Genomic DNA, 21778 nt, shown 5'->3' on the forward strand with positions numbered 1-21778 from the left:
GCTTCAGCTACACTGCTATGTTTATAGGCAGCATTTGTAGAGCCCTCACTTTGTGTGTGGATTAACTCTACTTTTCTCACAGCAACTTAATAAATGAGGTCCTAGTGTTATCACCAGTTTTACTTGGTACAGAAGTTAGGAAACCACCAAAGATCACACAATTAGTCAACTGCAGAATTCTAATTGTATCCTGAGTCTCCAAGGTTAGAGAAAATATAGGAAAAGTAACTGTTGTGTAGTTGTATCCAATGTCTATTACAATAGTGCTATACAACAACCAACCATAAAACCTCAGTAAACGTTCATTTTTGTCCATGAGTCTGTGGGTTGCTGAACGTGTCTTCTGACCCAGGCTGAGCTTAGCTGATCTCAGCTTGGCTTGTCATGCATCTGGTAAAGGGTTGGCTGAAGCCTGGCTGGTCTGGGATGGCCTCAGCTGGGTCACCCAGCTTAATTTCACATGATCTCTCATCCTTCAGTAGGTTAGCCAGTTTTATTTTCATGGCAGAGACAAGGGTCCAAGACAGAGAACTGGAACAAGCAAGATTTCTTAAGAACTTGCACAGCATCATCCACTGCAATTTCTTGGCAAAAGAAAAGTGAAATAACAGTCCTGATTCAACAACTGGGGAAATACATTCTATCATTTGATGAGAGGAGCTGTGAAGTCCATTGCAAATAGCATGGGTGTGAACAGTGGGGCCACTAGTGCAATGAGTCTATGCACTTCAGCTGTTATTATCTCTAATATATATTATATATATGGGCTTCCCTGGTAGCTCAGCTGGTTAAGAATCTGCCTGCCATGTAGGAGACCCCAGTTTCATTCCTGGCTCGGGAAGATACCCTGGAGAAGGGATAGGCTGCCCATTCCAGTATTCTTGGGTTTCCCTGATGGCTCAGCTCTCTTAAAGAATCCTCCTGCAATGTGGGAGAACTGGATTCAATCCCTGGGTTGGGAAGATCCCCTGGAGAAGGGAAAGGCTACCCACTCCAGTATTCTGGCCTGGAGAATTCAGTCCATGGGGTCACAAAGTGTCAGACATGACTGAGTGACTATCACTTTCATATTATATATATATAGGTATTATGTATATGTGTATATATGTACTATGTATATATATGAATTATGTGTATATATGTATTATGTGTATACACACACACACACACACACACACACATAGGTCTGTGGAATGACTACGAGCTACAGGCATGCTGCTGCATTTCATCAATGCTGTTCATGGAAAGAGAAGAGTAGAAAATAGCCTAGGTCAACAGTTTTTTCAACTGGCTCATTTATGGAGATAAATGTACTTCCCTGGTGGCTCACTAGTATATATACACACATAATACAGTGCTCAGTTGCTCAGTTGTGTCTGACTCTTTGTGACCTCATGGACTGTAGTCTGCCTGTAGACTCCTCCATCCATGGGATTTTCTAGGTAGGAATACTGGAGTGAGTTGCCATTTCCTTCTTCAAGGGACCTTCCTGACCCAGGGATCGAAGCCACCTCTCCTGCATTGCCAGGCTGATTCTTTACCACTGAGCCACCAGGGAAGCCCATTTACCTCCATAAATGAGCCAGTTGAAAAAACTGTTGACCTAGGCTAGTTTCTACTCTTCCCTTCCCATGAACAGCGTTGATGAAATGCAGCAGTGTGCCTGTAAGCTCGTAGTCATTCCATAGACCTTCTGGCCAGGATACTTTTTAAGGGGAAGCAAATTTCCATTTGCACTGGGTTTTCCTCCCACATAGAAATCAGGGATTCTCAACCCTGGCTGCTTATTAGAATCACCTGGGGTTTGTTTTTTTAACTACTCCTGCTTGAGCCCTACCCTCAGCCATGCAGATTGTTTGGGGCTGGAGCCCCAGCGCTGGTAAGTTTCTGAAGCTCTGCAGGCAGGTTTAGTGAGTAGCCAAGATGGAGCATCCCTGCCTCCAGGGTGGGGTGGGGTGGGGTGGGGTAGGGTGGGGTGTACGTGAGGAAGCAGCCCTGAGCCTCTGTCATCTCTCCCTCCTCCCCGGGCAGTGTTCCACCACGTGCGGGCTGGGGACCTACTGGCGGAGCGTGCAGTGCAGCACCCAGGTGGATTCCGACTGTGCTGCCCTGCAGAGGCCAGACCCGGCCAAGAGGTGCCACCTCCGTCCCTGCGCTGGCTGGAAAGTGGGAAACTGGAGCAAGGTAATTGATCAGCTCAGCCGTGTTTTGGGGGGCGGAGGCGGAGGAACTTACACCATTTGCTATAGTAGCTTTCCTGCTTCCCTTCCTGCCTCCCTTCTTCCCTTTTCTGTGATAAACTGGCAGATGAGTGAACCACAGGTGTCATAAGGCTACTTTCAGCTACACAGTAGCCTTAGAGCAAGCACGGAGTTTTCATTAGCCCACGTGTTTTTATCCGCTTGTCCTCCCTTACCGGATAAACTGAGAAAGAAAGAAGTTAAATTTGTGTAATTTAATTTGCTTGTCCAGCCTGCAACACTATTTCTAAATTGCTTAAACTGAACATTATAATTAATAATGATACATGAGCACATGTAATTAAATCATGGTTCAGCAGCTGCTCACAAAGCATGGAATCTGCCAGACTCAAAATGAAAAGAAAGCTGAAACATCAAAGCTTGGTCTTTAAAAGCATCTTTCCTATATTGATCTCTTTGAAGTGCGATGTTCCTGTCCTTGCTAACCTAGAGTGGTTACTCATTTCTCTGTGCTGACGGCCCTGGTGAAAGGCTTTGTCAGGTCTTAGGATTGGTTGGCCTTGGTTTTTCTGGGCAGCAATCAGGCCCAGACTGTCACCGTGATGGGGCTGAGCCAGCCCTTGGAGGATACAGATGCTCCCAGGTCATAGAGACACTGGTCGGGGTGGGATTCAGAGCCACTTGGCAGGAGGGGTGCAGAGGTGTGAGCTGTGCATACATCCTCTGTTGCCAAGCACACCCCCCCATACCCCCTCACACCAAGACACCTTGTAGGCACCTGTCTTCTCTCTGAGGAGCCAGTTTCCCTTGATGGCCTTAACTCAGAAGGAGAAAGAGCTGCCCAGAAGTTTGGGGAGGCTGGCATCTGTTAGCACCCTCATCTGGTGGAAAACTCAGATCTCCAGACAAGCAGGACCATGAGGTGTCTCACTGGCCATCTCTGGTTCTCCTGGCAGGCTTACCTGACAGACAGGAGCGGGCTCTGTCATTAATCTGCAATAGGCCCCCTTTCCCAAAGAAAGGCTCTGAGCTTTGCCAAGAGAGAGAAAGTATGGCTGCTCCCTGAGAAAATCACCACACATTTCTTTGATTCCTGCCAACCTGCCTTTCTTCTGTTCTCATACAGTTTTTCTTTAAGGAATGAATGCTGGTTCTGTTTTTTGTTTTTTGTTTTTTTTTCTCTTCCAACTCATAACAAATTCCAAAAGGGACCAAATGCCTATCTACAAATTCTCTTCCTATCCAGAAAAATTTCAAGAAACATTTCTGTCCCTGACCTTGCCAAATGTTGACCAAGTCCTAAAGTTCCACTTTCCCATCACTGGGACTAATCCTTTCCTTGGAAATTACATGGCTCATAAAAAGGACAGATGTGTGAAATAGCTCACACTTTTAAAAAGGTCAGTCCAGTGTAAAATTCCAGGAATTCTAGCTGATATAAAACCAGAATGGGAGAGCCAGTAGCTTGGGGTCAGACCCCCTGAAGGAAGCCCTGCTCTGGCAGCTCATCCCTGCCCTGTCATCCTCTGGGTCTCTTCTCTGTCACAGCCAGGAGGCTTGCCAATACACTTATTAACCCCTGTGCCACTCCTGGTGTGTTATAGAAGCTATCTCGGACACATCACCAAGTTCTGCCAGAACGTGGCGACCACCATGTCTAAACTCAAATCCTCAGAGTTATTTGATTCCTGTCAGTACTATCCTATGTCCTCTCTCAGGATAATAGATGAACCTTAGGTCAAAGACCCCATTTAACTCCTGAAAGTCAATTGCCCTGACGTCTGCTTTTTTTTTCTATCAATAGGAATATTGAATGTGGGACTTCCGTTTATCCTAGAGATGCTGATTTAAATTTTATCCTAGACTTTGGTTCCTGAATGACACTATATTTCGGTGACTAAATTTTTGACTGCCACATTATTAGCCAGCCCGTTTGGATGTCTGAAGTCCAAATCATGTACTAGGAAAGATTTGAAGGGCATCTTAGTTGCACTGTTCTGCTGGGACTCTTAAACTTACTCAGAGGCAGACCTCCAAGCCTAGAGTAGGAAAACATACCCCTGCTTTTACCTTTAAATATCCAGAGTTTGTTGTTTCTGTTGTTTTAGTTGCTGAGTCTTGTCAGGCTCTTTATTGACCCCATGGACTGTAGCCCGCCAGGCTCCTCTGTCCATGGGATTTCCCAGGCAAGAATACTGGAATGGGTTGCCATTTCCTTCTCCAGGGGATCTTCCTGCCCCAGGGCTCGAACACATGTCTCCCATGTCAGCAGGTGGATTCTTTACCATCTGAACCACCAGGGAAGCCCATCCAGAGGGTTTAGATTCTGCCAACTCGATGGTTCTCCTTTTCACAAACACTTTCTCAGAGGAGTGAATTCTAATTTGATCTTGAGTCTTTCTGCATTATCCCACCAGCCACAAGCCCAGATCCAGAGACACTTTAATCTCACAGGACGAAGGGTATGCCACAGCCTCACCTAAAGCCACAGGGATCTCACCTGAGGTCCCCCAGATTACTCACCAGAAACTCCCCACTGCTGTGTGTGCAGTCTGAATTGCAGCTGTTTTACAGGCTTCTGTCTCCAGCACCATTCGTCGCCTTGATGGAGTCCTGATACAACTGCTGTGGATACTTTCTCACATTTGTGACAGTACAATGTGCCTGTGTATTAAGATCTCTACCTTTACAAAGTCCAGAAGTTGTTTTTGGAATGGCTTGCTTCTTCTTCATGCATTGATCTATCTGAAACAAAGTTAAGGTAATGGTCTTTAGGTTTGTCCCAGAGGCATACTGGAGAAAGCGGAGTTCTACAGAATTGAATCTTAGAAGCAGCCCCGGGCCTGGGATCAGACATGTCTGGGTTGGCAGCCCCACTCTGTCACCAAGGGCTTCCCTGGCAGCTCAGATGGTAAAGAATCTGCCTGCAATGCAGGAGACCCGGGTTCAATCCCTTGGTTGGAAAGATTCCCCTGGAGGAGGGCATGGCAACCCACTCCAGTATTCTTGCCTGGAGAATCTCATGGATGGAGGAGCCGAGCAGGCTACAGTTCATAGGGTCACGAAGAGTCAGACACAACTGGAGTGACTTAGCACACTAGCACACACACTGTCACCAGCATAGGGTGCTAATCCTTTCTCCCAGCCTCTTAGGAACTTTAGTGTTCTCACCTCTGGGAAATGAAGTACATCATATGGCCTCTACCAACTTCATAAAGTTGTACAACTCAAAGAATGTTCATGAAACCACTTTGTAAATGGTAAAACACTGTTCAGATAAAGCCTTGGGTGAACTTTGAGCTCTGGGTAAAGGCTAGGAGTAGTTCTCAGGTGTTTACTAACTTCTGGCTTCCTGGACTTGGGGCAGGGGGCTGTGGACAGGGGGCAGTGGAGTAAGTCCTGTCAATCCATCAAGTCTCCTCTCCCCAGTACTAAGCAGTCAGGGCCCTCCATGAACTTTGGCAGACTTGACCTCCTTGGTGTCCTGGCACTCACCAAATACCACTGCATGCCTGACACTGCACAAGAATTTTAGATGAACAATTTTATTTTCATCCAGTAAAGGACCTTGTTTATAATTCCCACTGAGGAAGTGAAGGCTTAAGAGGGTTTAAATCACTAGCACATGATCCGTTGGTACTGATACTCTCAATTCTGAAAAACCAGCAACTGGGGGAACACTCATCAGTGTAATGACAGCTTTTCAGAAAGAAAGGAAACACTGCCTAATAAATATGCATGTCAGTTTAAGACGCATGCCAATTTCAGAACTTTAAAATTTGTCTAAGGATAAAGAACTGATTCTTTGATTCTTGTGCTGAAAGAAACGTAATAAGTGACAAAGATGAGCTTAAAAAATCTTCCGTTGGGTTTGACACCAAAGTTGACACCCTCATCACACACTTCCTGACTGAACATTTTGACTGTACCTCCGGCAGTTTTGTAAACTGGTGATTTAACCACCTCTTTATTATCTTTCTCAGAATGATAATAACTTCTCATAGCTCAGTCTAACAGATTTTGATATTTCTGAAATGAATCAAAGATTTTTACATTTTCTTGGAATGCTCTGTCTCCCCACCTAGGCAGTGTTGCAATTTTATTTTAACAGTAGCTGACTTTATTATCTGTCACATTATTTGGAAAATAAAAGTGGCAACCTTTTCTTATGACCTTGAGTTTCATAATATTCAGTGCTACATTTTTTTTTTTTTTGGTTCTGAACTTTTACAAATGAATAATATAGGAAAAGAGCTCCTGTCTTGCTAAGTATAGACTTTCATATATAACATGTTCCCAGAAACATATTGAAGCCCAGTGTGTAAAATTTCATTAACAGAGAATTGCATGTTACAGGGGAGCTTCTGTGCCAAGAAAGCAAAAATTGACCAGCTAGAAGGAAAATAATACACTAAAAATCACTGCATTTATTTTCTTTTGGTATTATTTACTGTAGGTCTAACCTATTACTTGCTCTTGGAAGCCCCAAGTGTTTAGATTAAGGGAATCTCTATGTGAGAAAAGAACAACAATTAAAGAAAGCCTTTAGACTCAGAGAAAGCATGAACCCAATTCCACTTCAGCTGAGGAGTGATGTTCCAACCATGAGATCCTTTATCCTGGCCCCTTCCCATCTCTCTTTCTCCATCCATACCCTCCACTCCAGCATTCTGATGGACATGTTGCCGAACAAGCCTTGTGCTCCACTCCACTTGCGTACGTCATTCTTTCCACCCTGAATGTCCCCCATACTGTTTGCCAGCTGAAGGAGCATTTACCCATGGTACATGATACAGTTCAAGGTTTGGCTCCTCTTTTCGAGCCTTTCCTTCTTCAAGCAAAATCAACCACCTCCTCCTTTGTTCCTTCACTGGATCATGAACAACGTATGACATAGCATCCTTATGACTTCTGTTCATTGCATGACTTTTTCCTTCTGCTAGATTGGCATACAGAAGCTGGCACATAGACAAGTTCCTAATAGCAGAGAGGAAGTGACGTGGGGATGGGGTAGAGGAGCAGTCAGATGAATGACTTTTGGTGCTGTTCAAAATAGAATTTTTGGAATGAATTATTTTTGAGTGATCTTAAGAGTCTTATGAATCTGCTTAGTTTTAGGAAAGGAGCGTAAAATATTCCATGTCCTTGCTTAGTACTTCTGGAGAGCAAGAAAATATTCTGAAACCAAAGCATAATACAAGTCCAGTGATCCCAGACACTTATATCACTCTAGAATATGGAAGAGTTTAATCATCCAATTTATCTTCTTTTTAATGCTGATGGAGAAAACGGAGGCTTGTAGAAGTATGCTCACAAAGCCACTTGGTGTCAGGGTGCTACTTGAATGCAGTCTCTGACTCCCAATTCCAGGTTGGTTAATTTCACTATACTCATTTGAACACTAGGTAGGAGTCCAACATGGAAAATGTATCAGGATGGCTCCGTAAATCAGAAACGACACAAGGAAGAACTGGTTGTGAGCGTGTCATTTTTCTCTCTGCCGGTGGCTCCTGTAAGCTAAGAGGATTCTTCATTCTAACTCAGTCTGGTTTGCCGATCACATCAGTTAAACAGACTGGCGTGGGAACCAGAAAATGGTTAGACCTGTTTGGTCGCACATGGGCATTAGCCAGTCCTTCTATTCTCCTTAGCCTGGCTCCTGTCCTCAGTCTGGTCCACGGGCTCCAGGTTAGGAAAACAGGAATATAAATAGCCTTCCTTTAGGGCAATAAGAAAATGAATATAGTAATTGGCATTCGACACACCAAGGCAGAGCAGTTTTCAAAGTGGAGTGATTTAATGCCCTGCCACTTCCCTCCTGCTAACTGAATCAGAGGCCCTTCTGAAAATGAAATAGAAAAGTCACAGATTTAATGAGTGCCTTCCCTCAATATTTACTTCAATGTATTAATCAACTTCATTTCCCACTGAATGTGAATGCACTCTTTGACAAAAGGGTAATGCTAATTTGAAAACTCTAGGAATAACAGATTGTAGCAACAAATGAAAAATAAGAAAATAAACCCTCATTGTACACTATGTCTTGTAAAATTCCTATCCCTAATAAAGAGCCCTCTTGTCTTAACCATGGGTTATTTCCTGGAAATCTGTCAAACAAAGGGCTGCTTTGTGTAAAATTTTCTGCATGTTTGTTCTGTGGCTGATTTTAAACTGGCAGTTATTTCGTTCTCTGTGTGCTTACAGCATGGCAGGCAAATGAGGTTTTGAATTTGCTTTTGGGGGGCTGTCTGGCAAGTGTTGCTTATTTCTGAGAAGCTAAATACCCTTGATTTATGGAGGCATTAGAGCATCCATCTGCCCCCTTGTCACATGGGCCCATATCTGCTATGCTACAACACAAGTTGTGTATTCAGGTGACTTGCACTATCTGCCAAATGGCAAAGAAAGGGGGATCAGTATTTTGGGAGGAACCTCTAATGAAAGGTTCTGAGAAATTTTCTTTTGCCATCCACAATACTACAATTATGACTATTCCACCGTAGCCAGAAAGGGAACATGGTGTTTTACCAAGTAGAGAAGGGGCCAGATGAAAACATACCTTACAGCAGTGGGCTTTGGTGGTGGTGTATTTTCTCAGCCAAGATGTAATGAGATCATTGATGGAAAGATTGAGAGGGTGAAGAAGGATGTTCTTTATCCCCATGGTAACCACAGAGCTCTTTGGCCCACTGGGAATCCCCAATTTCCCTTTTCTCAGAATTCATATAGTCCTTGCACAAGCTGTGAGGAGTATCTGTGCCGTGCCTGGCCACATGCTGTATGCTCAAGACACAGTGGTAACCAAGACATTTGGGTTTCCAGCTTCAGGACAGTGAAACAGTTTAACAGAAAAGATGAACAGAATGAATAGAAGTTGTTTCACATTTCAAGTTCTTGCAATGAAAACAGAAAAGGATTTGAGATGAATAATAAAAGAAATAGATATCCTTTGGAGAAGGTGTTCAAGGATGACTTCACAGAGGAGGTGACATTTAAGCCAAGTCTAAAGGAAGAGCAGTAGTGAGTAAAGCAAAGGATGGAGGAAGGAAGATTCAGGACATAAGGACCACAGGACATATTATTAATCCACAGAGAATCCAGGGGAGGGGGGCTGAGGAGCTCAGGGCTCAGCCTCCATGCTGCCTACCTTGGGTTCCCAGCTGGAAGTGGGCAGTGATAAGACAAGCCAGGACTGGCCTTGAGAGACTAAGGTGCACGTTCAAGATGAGCTGAAGGGAAACTGATAATGATAGCATTCTATATAGACTGAAGATCAAGTCTTGGGAGCTCGAGTTACGATTGAATAAAATCTACCTAGATGAAGGATGGAGGAGCTTCCAAAGTCCAAGAGGTCAAAAAGCAAACCAAAGAAGTCGTCCTGAATATGCCACATAAACATAGGTGACTTGGGGACAGCCGTGTTTGTTGTGAGCTTCAGGAAATCAGCAGCCTGCTGGTGAACAGTGTCCTTTACTGGGATCAGAGTGCAGGGGCTTCTGCACAAGGTGTGGGCATGGGCAGGGGAGTAGGGAGGACCTCTTAAGGGCTTGCACTGGGCATGCATTGAGAACACCCAGTGATGGAGGCATGTGATGGTGGTCTTAGGAGGAAAGATGATGGGCGATGGTGATGTGCAGGGGAGCCTGGCAGTGGGGCCAAGGACAAGGTTCGCCCACTCCCTGGATGAAACCACTGAGCAGTTATTCACTTTGCTTTCCTTAAAAAGGGGTAACCAATCCTGTGTCCAGAGTCAGGGAGGAATCAGGTTTTCAGTAGGATTCTGAGGGGTAATTAGGTGTATCTTGGCAGAGAGCTCCCCTCGTGGGTGGTTGCATTTACCTCCAGTGAACACATACATCCTAAGGAACAGCTGCGCTGGAGTCACCCAAGCCCACCCCCATGTAATCTTCGGAACAGCCCCGTAGAACAGTTGTTGCCCCAGTTTACAGACACGACAGCTGAGGCTCAGAGCGTTTCTGCAGCTCATCCGAGGGCTCACAGTGAGTCTGTGACAGCTGGATTTGCCGCCCGGTGCTCACACTTCCACACCTGCATTTCTAACGCGGGGAGCCCCATCTTGGGGAGCTGCTAGAGTGACTCTTCTCTCCACGGTGTGCGAGGAAAGACAGGCCACCAACCTCTCCAGAAGCTGGGAACTAGAAGCTGGGAACTTTGTGATCCTTTGTGAAACCCCTGGATATCTGGGCATGGACAGCCTGATGCCAAGGACTCAGGTGTCCCCTTTTCTCTCACTCTCCATACAGTGCTCCAGAAACTGCAGCGGGGGCTTCCAGATCCGGGAGATTCAGTGTGTGGACAGCCGGGACCACCGGAGCCTGAGGCCATTTCACTGCCGCTTCCTGGCTGGCCTTCCTCCTCCACTGACCACAAGCTGTAACCTGGAGCCCTGCGAGGAGTGGCAGGTGGAGCCCTGGAGCCAGGTACTGCGCCTAGGGCACCATCTACACAGCTGGGGAAACATGAATTTCTGTGTCACCTGGTGAGTCCAGGGAAGACCACACGCGCCTCAGACCAGTGGCTGGCCTTTTTCAGCCAGTGGCTGGCCTCATCAAGCCAGTGGCTGGCCTCCTTCCATTCACACCTTACACTGGGTGTGTTACTCATCCACAGGTGGGTCACTTGCCCATACACAGTAAAGCCAATCTATTGACACCAGGTGGTGGTGAAGGAAAGTGTAGCATTTATTGTAGCTAGTGTACCAAGCAAGGAGTCCAGGTAGTCAGTGTTTAAAAGGCTTGAATTGCTCGAAGGCTTCTGGGATAAGGTTTTTAAAATCAGAATGGGGTGGAGGGGATGGTGGTAGGGGATGTGATCAGTTTGTGGCATTCTTTGGATTGGTTAATAGTGAGGTAATCAGGAGGCAACATCATCAGCCTTCTGGGTCCAACCTGTCTTGGGTCTACATACTTGTGGGTACCATATAGTTAACTTCTTCCACCTGATAGGGGTTTCAATATCTATAAGACAGCTCAAAGGACATGGCTCAGATTATTATCTATAGCCCTTGAGAAGGAACTAAAGGTCTTTGACTTTGTTTAATGGCCAGCCCAATATTATTATTATTATTATTATTATTATTATTATTATTATTATTATGGTCTTGCTTGTTTTCTTTTCTGCATTTTCTCACTTCATGGTTAAATTTACACTTTGGAAATTGGGGAAGGCCAAGGAGGCTAAAGTTTTTCTATAGATAAGAGGCGGGTGGAAGACACGGTGTGGGAGGTGGAGGTGTGGGGGTGAGGCTGTGCTGGGAAGGCCCCTTAGGGTCCTACTCAGTTACAGGTGGGGAGGCTGGAAAGGCCCAACAATTTGAAGGCTGTGTTGTGTGGTTTAAACTGTGACTGTTCAATGTTTTATTATGACCTAGTCTCAGTGGATATACTGGGGAATTGGGGTCCCTCTGGGGAGTCGTACATGAACCACCTTGATGAGCAGCATTTGGGACAGAGCATCATATGTCCCTCTTAAGCTGGGGATAATGGTCAGATCTTTCTACACAGTATGATTTCAGGGTCCTACCTCTCAAATGCCCAGATCCTTGTTTATACGAAGAAAAAGAGGGATGTGTGTGTGTGTGTGTGTGTCTCCATCCTATGTTGCAAGGGCTGGGACTCTGCTTCATCTTTGTCCTACTTCAGTATGTGAAACCAAGTTACTGTTCTTTGGTGAAATATAATCATTTCATTTCCCTATTGGCTTCAATAAAAAAGAAAATACTCCCAACTATACTATGGTAGAAATAAGAGGAAAATAAAGAAACCAGCGTGTTTTGAGTGTGTCCATGCACTGGGCATTTTACCTACAGTACTTGTTTTAATTCTTGTAACAACCTGGATGGTAGGCCTTACTGATTCCATTTTATAGATAAAGAAAGAATTTAATTGAGGCTCAGAGGTTAAAAAGCTTACACAACTAGAAAATAAATGGTGGAGTATTAATTCAAGCTTCAGTTTGATTCTGATTCCTATACTCTTTTTACTGTAGAATTTAGCTGAATAGACATGGAGCAAAGAGAGAACTAAGGAGAGTAAGTCAATAACTTTGCATGCTAGAAAAGGTAAGACAGAAAACCACAATGCGGGACACAGAGTTAGTGTCCAACCCTGGAAGACTGAACCCCCTCTAGCTTCTTACTGTCCATTGGGTCAAGCGGCCATGCTGGTTCCTGAGGCCCCTGCTGTTTCCTGGGGGCAACAACCACCACCACTTTCTCTTTCACCTCCTTCCCTGTCTCGCTCTGGGACATAAAGTGCCTACCACTCCCAGGCTCTGGACTTACACCTCTCAGTTTTCCATGTTTGCTGAGGCTGGTGACATGCTTAGTGGCTCAGTTATGTCCAACTCTTTGCGACCCTTTGGACTGTGGCCCACCAGGCTCCTCTGTCCATTGGGTTTTCCTGGTGACAGCTTCCAGGATCCTGGAATTTGTAGAGGAGCTTAGATAGCCTTGTCAGAGTAATTGCAATTGCGAGTTATCCAAGATGACCAATTGTAACTGCTCTCTGGTTGTGAAAAAGATGTATTCTGTATACTTCCTCTTCCAAGGAGCATCAATCATGAGCCTGTTTCCTGAAGACCTCCCAACACCCTTCTTTATAAATGGCTGTGTTTTGAGCAAACCATACAGCTGGAAGACTTTCCTCAGAGGGAACAGTAAGGATAGAAAATACTGAAGTTGGTTGAACATTTCCCCGGAAATGTCAGGGGACTGTTTAGGGACTGGGCACCTTTAGGCGCTTTTCCTGAGCCCTCGTGATGCTGCTCTGTATATGCACAGTATCTAATGGATGCCTTCATTGGAATGTTGTGGGGCCCTCCAGCGAGTGTCACCCCGCCTAAACTGCTTGCTGTGGAAAATGCCTTTCAACTGTGAGAATGTCCCTCACCGGTTTGCAACCTTTAGCGTGCTGCAGGATCACTTGGAGGGTTCATCAGCACACAGATAGATGTCTGAACCCCATCCCCATGGTGTCCAGTTCAGAAGTCTGGTGTAGGGCCTGAAGTTTTGCATTTCTAAGAAGTACCCAGATGATACTGAAGTTGTTGCTCTGGGGACCACACTTTGAGGACCACTTGCCCCTTCCTGCAGATTACTTGGCCAGGTAGCCCTGTGTCTGTATGCACGCATACAGGTATACAACAGGATCCCAAATGTGGGGTTTCTCTCATTCCCTCCTCATATAGGGTTAAAAGCAGTGAGTAAGTGGGAAAAGATCCGTGTTAACTCTCAAAGTTGGAATGCTGGGAAAGCAATAGATTAGTTCTTTTATTGAACAGAAAGGTTAATTGTATATCATTTCCCTGTTCTATATGGTTACCACCACACACACAGTGCCTGATGTGATAGGCATGATGTTGGCAATCATGACTGCTTTGTTATTGTTACCATGCCATCATTAAGATTTTTCAAAATACCAAGATTTTTCAAAGTGCTATTCAAAGTACTCAAAAGTATTTTTCAAAGATTTTTTGGTGAATTATCTTAATTTCCTTCTAGGAACCTCAGGAAAATTTAACGATATAGCTTAGAAAATTATTCTAGTGAGCAAAAACCTCACACGTTTTAGAATTATATTCTTTCAGGAATCAAACTTGTCACCTCAAATTTATTTTGTGAGCATTGCAGCCAGTGCACCAGACCCTTAGAAAACCTATTAACATCACCATTTCAAATATGGATAAATTTAATTCTAAAATTTAATGTAGTGAGGAAGGAAGGCTGAGTCCCATTTTAATAGATGAACAGAATTCTAGTGCAGAAGTGTGCTCTCCATTAGGACTGTCAGAGCTAATCAGAATAAAAACACCTACATTTTATATTTTGGTTTCTTGACCAGAATTCTTTCCATTTGACATATTGAACTATTCAGCATCTTCTGATTTTTCCCCCTCTTCTTATCCCCATAATTTTCTTTTTATTTTTTATTTATTTTAACTTTAGTTTATTTTACTTTACAATACTGTATTGGTTTTGCCATACATCAACATGAATCCACCATGGGTGTACATGTGTTCCCAATCCTGAACCCCCCTCCCCGCTCCCTCCCCATACCATCTCTCTGGGTCATCCCAGTGCGCCAGCCCCAAGCATCCTGTATCCTGCATTGAACCTAGACTGGCAATTCATTTCTTATATGATATTATACATGTTTCAATGCCATTCTCCCAAATCATCCCACCTTCTCCCTCTCCCACAGAGTCCAAAAGACTGTTCTATACATCTGTGTCTCTTTTGCTGTCTCGCGTGTACCCCAGAATTTTCTTTATCAGTCTCCTTTCTTTAAGTCTTACTTCACCACTGTTTTTGTTTCTGTTATTGCTTTTTGGCCTAAACAACAAAAATATTTTTTCTCAGAGTTATAGAAGCTGGACGTCTGAGATCAAGGTGTTGGCAGAATTGGATTCTTCCGAGGCCTCTAAAAAATTCTTTCTGTTTTTCTATTCAGCTTGAGTGATTTCCACCACTGTTCTAACTCATTGATATGTTCTTCTGTAATATCTAATCTACTAGTGATTCTTTCTAATGTACTTTTTATTTCAGTTATTGTATTTTTCACCTCTGGCTGGTCTTTCTTTATATTTTCTAATTCTTTATTGAAATTCACACATTATTCATTTATTCTTCTCCTGAATTTGTTAAGCATTTTTATGATCTTTACCTTCCCTATAGCTTAGATGGTAAAGAATCTGCCTGCATGCATGAGACCTGGGTTTGATCCCTGGTCTGGGAAGATCCTCTAAAGGGAATGGCACCCCACTCCAGTATTCTTGCCTGAAGAACTCCATGAACAGAGGAGCCTGGTGGGCTATAGTCTGTGGGGTCGGAAAGAGATGGACACGACTAAGCGACTAACACTATAACTACTCCTCCTTAATCAAGCAGATGGTTTACCTCCACTTTGTTTTGTTTTTTTTTTCTCAGATTTTTGTCTTGTTCCTTCATTTGGAACATATTCCTCTGGCTTCTAATTTCGCCTAATTCTCTGTGTTGTTTATTCCTATTGGGTAGGTTGGTCACATTTCCCAGTCTTACAGAAGTGGCCTTATGTAGGAGATGTCCAATGGGGTAGCAGCACACTCCCCTTTGGTCACTAGAGGTGTATACTCTAAGGGTACCCCCCCCCCCCAATGTGCGCCACATGGACCCTTCTATTGTGGTCGAACTGACTACTGTGGGAGCTCTGGTAGGTGGGGCTCTTCCTGATCTGGTTAATTCCTAGGCTGTGCCTCCCATGGTGGCTAGTGGCATGGCCTGGAGATCTTGGAGCTGTTGCTGGCCCACTGGTGGGCGGGGCCAGGTTCTGGTGCAGCTGGCTGTGGGCCCTGGCAGGGTCGGGCCTGGGGCTCACCTGCTGGTGGGAGGGCTGGATCTTAGGGCTTGTTTCACCACTGTCTTTGAATTGACTGAGTGGCCATTGTGAGGAACTTGATGCGGATGTTCCAGGTTCCAACAGAGATACTAATATTCTTAATAACAGTGTGCATAACAAATTAATAGTAAATTTTAAAGAAAATATAATTCTATTGACTTTCTCTGTCTTCGGTTCTTTATTTAAAAGTGAATAATAGCTCTTTTGGCAGTCTGTAATTTATTTTTACATACTTTGGCAAAAAGCATCCAAATACACATGATTGTGAAGACACTAAGAACATGCTACAGTGAGCAGGTAAAAACCACTGAGATTTGGACTTAATACAGCTGGGCCAGGGTCGGGAAATTTCCCTGGAGGAGGGCATGGCAACCCACTCCAGTATTCTTGCCTGGAGAATCCCCATGGACAAAGGAGCCTGGAGGGCCTCAGTCCATGGGGTCACTAAGAGTCGGACACGACTGAGGGACTCAGAACAGCACAGCACAGCTGGGCCTATTTGTTGTTATCAACTTTGTGAGGTACTGTGATAGGCTAGGCCTCATCTCATTTAACACTGAACCAGTGCTCACCAAACTGATTTTTTATCCCCACTTGAAATAATTAATTTGGCAATCATGGGAATTTCTGCTCTAAAGATAAGTTATGTTTTATATGATATACATCTGTATCTTTATAACTTTATGTATCTTTATAACTTAATAATATATTATAGCAAAAAAAAGTTGCAGACTTATTTGACACATTCTTTTTTTTATTATTTCTGAACTGAAAAGGAAATTATTACTAAATTATTGGGGTGGGAGAATGGGTTGAAATACAGCGTATGGAACTAGAGATGAACTGTCGAGTATTTTTTAAAATAAACATTTACTCAGCCTCTCCTGAGTATTCACATCTTCCAGGTGCAGTGTCACACACTGCAGACACAGTGGGAAAGGCCACATCCCTACCCTTTATCTCTGAAAATGATACCTTGTGATTTTTCTCTGACCTTGTCCCTCTTGTGGACCAGTGTTCCAGCTCCTGTGGAGGCGGAGTTCAGAAGAGAGGAGTGACTTGTCCAGGCCTCTGTGACTGGACTAAAAGGCCCATGTCCACCACACCCTGCAGCAGGCAGCCTTGCTGTCACTGGGCCGCTGGAAACTGGAACCCGGTAAGAATCAGTTATAATCTCTTTCATTTGTTTTAGTCTTTTTAAAAAATAGCATTTGTTTTCTTTTGATGTTAAAAGTCATATATTATTCCTTTAAATGTCTAATGTGTCCATTGATTTAACATGTGTTTTATGTATTTATTTTTTATTGAAGGATAATTGCTTTACAGAATTTTGCTGTTTTCTGTCAAACCTCAGTATGAATCAGCCATACGTATACATATGTCCCCTACCTTTTGAAACTCCCTCCCATCTCCCTCCCCATCCCACCCCTCTAGGTTGATACAGAGCCCCTGTTTGAGTTTCCTGAGCCATACAGCAAATTCCCGTTGGCTATCTATTTTATATATGGTAATGTAAGTTTCCATGCTACTCTTCCCATACATCTCACCCTCTCCTCCCCTCTCCCCATGTCCATAAGTCTGTTCTCTATGTCTATTTCTCCATTGCTGCCCTGTAAATAAATTCTTCAACACCATTTTTCTAGATTCCATATATATGTGTTAGCATATGGTATTTATCTTTCTCTTTCTGACTCATTTCACTCTGTATAATAGGTTCTAGGTTCATCCACCTCATTAGAACTGACTCAAATGCAGTACTTTTTCATGGCTAAGTAATGTTCCATTGTGTATATATACCAAAACTTCTTTCAGTTCTATATTTTACCCTTCTGCTTTCTAATATGTCTAAGTATGCTAAAAGGGCTGACTCACTGGAAAAGACCCTGATGCTTGGAAAGATTAAGGGCAGGAGGAGAAGGTGGCAACAGAAGATGAGATGGTTAGATGGCATCGTTGATTCAGTGGACATAAGTTTGAGCAAACTCTGGGAGATAGTGAAGGACAGGGAAGCCTGGCATGCTGTAGTCCATGGGATCACAAAGAGTCGGACACTACTGAGCAACAGAGCAAGAACAATGCTGAAAGTTGACCTATGACTGACATGGTGCTCAATGTTAACTATCTTGAGTTCAGAAGAGAACAAGATCAAATACTTTTAAAAGAGAAAAGATAAAACACTAAAAACTAGCTCAGAGGAACAGAGACTAAGGAAAAGTGATTTGGGGTCCTAGCCATCTTGGATCCTCTGACTTTTTCTAGAGCGTATAGGAGTTGCATGTGCCCTGAAGCTTGAGGCTTATCATGATTTAGCGAATTTCTGGTCACTTGTCAACCCACAGATTATCAGTTTGCCGAAAGGCCAGCATACTTGATGGATAGACAAATAAAATTGTTAAATTGTAAATGGAGGCAAGTTTTACAATTCTTACAAAGTAAAAAGACCCTGATGCTGGGAAAGATTGAGGGCAGGAGGAGAAGGGGACAACAGAAGATGAGTTGGTTGGATGGCATCACCGACTCGATGGACATGGCTTTGGGTGGACTCTGGGAGTTGGTGATGGACAGGGAGGCCTGGCATGCTGCGGTTCATGGGGTCGCAAAGAATCGGACATGACTGAGCAACTGAACTGAACTGAACTGAGGGAAGCAGAAATGATAGAAAAGAGGAAGGAGGCAGGGAAGAAGGGGAATCAGGTGCAAGGTGGTCTATTCCCAGGGTGATTGTTTTTTCCTAACTTAGACTGCTTGGTGTCTAAGAGCAACTGGTGGCTTGCTCTTGAAAGAAGGTCTTTATAAAGCTGTTTGAACTGCTGTCACTTAGTTTGTCTGGAGACAGGAGGAGAGATTATCTACTGGCTCCTATCTCCCAGCATTGTGTAAAATTCTCCCCTTTGATGGATAGCATCTCCCATTGTCCTGGGTCATTCAGGTGTGGGCAGGTCCCACTGAGTCTCACATCTCACTGGCAATAACAAAATTCAGAGTCAGGGTAAGAGGCACACAGCAAGCCCAAGGGTTGTGCTTCCATGAAGTGGGTTGCCTCATCAGTTGGGGCCCATCAAAGGCCAACAGCAGGAGGCAAGGAGAGCCAGAGGATCTGATACACTAACCCTTCAAATATTAATATTTTTTAAAGTAACATATTCTTACGTGAGTATCTTTGGAAGGTTAAAATTATAACACAGGCTAATGCAATATTTTGCCAAATATCATGTCCCCAGATAGTCTTAGGTTGATAAGTTCTTAGTAATTTTCATTGTTGTACTTGTCTAGTTATACCTGCATAACCATGCTCAATTTGAATGCTGGCATGTACTCTTAAAAAAAAAAAAAAAACTCCTATTGGCGCATCCAACTTAAGGTTGCATCAGTCTCTGGATACCACCTCACTCAATCCAGGAATAATAAGATGCCTCATTACTGCCAAAGGAATATTGTACATTAATCAGTTAGCCTACAACAAATTAAAAGAACATATTTTATTATTTTCATGCCTTAAAAATGCCTGGTAGACAATGAAGAGTGACATCAACCATTCCCTTAGCAGATAGGACCCAAAGTAATTTCTATAAATGCCCTATGTTCATTGATATCTAATGTTGAGTTGTGATGAATTGCCAAAGGAGATTCTGGAGTCCAGGCAAGCTTCTGGTTGTGCATGCTACTAAGCTCTCTGCCAGGGGCAGTACCCACCTTCTCTCTCCCGTGGATCTTGTGAACATCAGAAAACAATGCCATACACTTGTATTATTTTTCATAATAAGAAAATTTAATTTACATTTAGGCATCTTAAAATATCTGCCTTAGAAATTTATTTCCTATTTATTAGAGGTTCATTTATGTATAAAACCAGTTTTTCCTCATCCACCTTTGATTTCACAACCTGAAAATATTATACTCAACAAATAAAGATGTGTTTTAGAATTAAGCTCTTCATAAATATCCTGGTGTCCTGTGTAACAATTATAAGCATCACTAATCAAATCAAATGTGACTATCAGGAAAGAAAATTTGACGTAATTTACATGTCATAAAAATTCTATAAATTTGGGCCCATTCAGGGGCATAAAATCCCATAGATTAAAAATTACCAATAAGCGTTTTTATGGCTGAGTCATATTCCACTGGGGGCTTCCCAGGTGGCCCAGGGGTAAAGAATCTACTTGCCAGTGAAGGAGACCAAAGTTTGATCCCTGGGTCAGGAAGATCCCCTGGAAAAGGAAATGGTACCCACTCCAGTATTCTTGCCTGGGAAATCCCATGGACAGAGGAGCCTGGCGGGCTAGAGTCCCTTGGGTCACAAAGAGTCAGACACAACTGAGCGGCTGAGCATGCATGCAGTGTTCCTGGATATGTACCACACCGTCTTCATCCTTCTATCTGTTGATGGACATTTAGGTTGCTTCAGTGTCTTGGCTGATGTGACGACTACTGCAGTGAATATTGGGGTGCATGTGTCTTTTTTAATTATTCTTTACTCCAGACACCTACCCATGAGTGGTATTGTTGGATCATATGGCAACTTTAGTTTTTAAGGAGCCTCTATACTGTTCACCACGGGCAGAGGAGCCTGGTAGGCTGCAGTCCATGTGGTCACGAAGAGTCAGAAATGACTGAGCGACTTCACTTTCACTTTTCACTTTCACTTTCATGCATTGGAGAAGGAAATGGCAACCCACTCCAGTGTTGTTGCCTGGAGAATCCCAGGGACAGCAGAGCCTGGTGGGATGTCGTCTTTGGGGTCGCACAGAGTCGGACATGACTGAAGTGACTTAGCAGCAGCAGCAGCAGCAGCAGCAGCATACTGTTCACCATAGTGGTTGTACCAATTTACATTCCCACCAATGGTATAGGAAGGTTCCCTTTTACCCACACCCTCTCCAGCATCTATTATTTGTAGAATTTTTTATTATGGTCATTCTGACCAATGTGAGGTGATACCTTATTGTAGTTTGGATTTGCGTTTCTCTAAAAATTAGTGAGGGCTTCCCTGGTGGCTCAGTGGTAAAGAATTTGCCTGCCAATACAGGAGATGCAGGTTCAATCCCTGTATCAAGAAGATCCCCTGGTGAAGGAAATGGCAAGCCACTCCAGTGTTCTTACCTGAGAAATCCCATGGACAGAGGAGCCTGATGGGCTATAGTCCATGGGGTTGCAAAAGAGTCAGACACGACTTAGCCATTAAAACAATGATAATTAGCAATGTTGAGTACCTTTTTTTTTTGTCTGTGTGGCATGTGAGGTCTTAGTTCCCTAAATAGGGGTTGAACATGTGTCCCCTTTCATTGAAAGCCTGGAGTTTTAAGGATTGGGCCACCAAGGAAGTCTCCGTGTTGACTATCTTTTCATGTGCTTTTTGATTACCTGTATGTCTTCTTTAGAGAAATGTCTATTTAGTTATTCTGCCCATTTTTTTGATTGGGTTGTGGTCTTTTTTTTTTTTTTTTTTTTTAATATTGAGCTGCCTGAGCTATTTGTAGATTTTGAATATTAATCCCTCATCAGCCCTTTCATTTGTAGATACTTTCTCCTACAATTCTGTAGGTTGTCTTTTCATTTTGTTTACAGTTTCCTTTGCTCTGCAGAAGTTTTTAAATTTAATTAGGTTATATTTATTTTTGTTTTAATTTTCATTAGGAGGTAGATCAAAAAAGATATTGCTGTAATTTGTGTCAAAGAGTGTTCTGCCTCTGTTTTCCTCTAAGAGTTTGATAGCATCCAGTCTTACACTGAGGTCTTTAATCTATTTTGAGTTTATTTTTTATATATGGTATTAGAGAATATTCTAATTTCATTCTTTTACATTGGAAAACTGCTAAATTGTCCAATTTTCCCAGCACCAGTTATTGGAGAGACTGTCTTTTCTCCATTGTATATTATTGCCTCCTTTGCCGAAGATTAATTGACCATAGGTACATGGGTTTATTTCTGGCTTTCTGTTGTATTTCACTGATCTACATTTGTCCTGCCCAGGGGGCCTATGTGACTTCAGCACCCAGGACCACCAGAGCAGCCTAGTTCCATCAGATCCTTAGAAGTAGAAAGCAGTAAAGGAAGTCATATGTTCTTTATCTAACAATCTTATTTTATAGTGGAAGAAAGAGAGTGGTTGAGTGAGATCCAGGACAATGTGTAAGAGTGAAAAAGCCCAAATATCCTGATGTGTAAGAGGGAGAAAACCCA

General features: G+C 43.4%; 1 protein-coding gene across 1 annotated transcript in view; it reads left to right on the plus strand.

Moving 5' to 3' along the window:
- The window catches only part of ADAMTS12 (ADAM metallopeptidase with thrombospondin type 1 motif 12), a 382516-nt gene that overhangs the window by 346119 nt on the left and 14619 nt on the right, over positions 1-21778 (plus strand). Inside the window, exons 20-22 of the mRNA XM_052659198.1 lie at positions 2032-2184; positions 10466-10642; positions 16611-16751. Of these exons, the coding sequence (XP_052515158.1) occupies positions 2032-2184; positions 10466-10642; positions 16611-16751 (471 nt within the window). The remainder of the gene's footprint in view (positions 1-2031; positions 2185-10465; positions 10643-16610; positions 16752-21778) is intronic.

This window comes from Budorcas taxicolor, chromosome 20, assembly GCF_023091745.1.
Source record: "Budorcas taxicolor isolate Tak-1 chromosome 20, Takin1.1, whole genome shotgun sequence".
NCBI lineage: Eukaryota > Metazoa > Chordata > Mammalia > Artiodactyla > Bovidae > Budorcas > Budorcas taxicolor.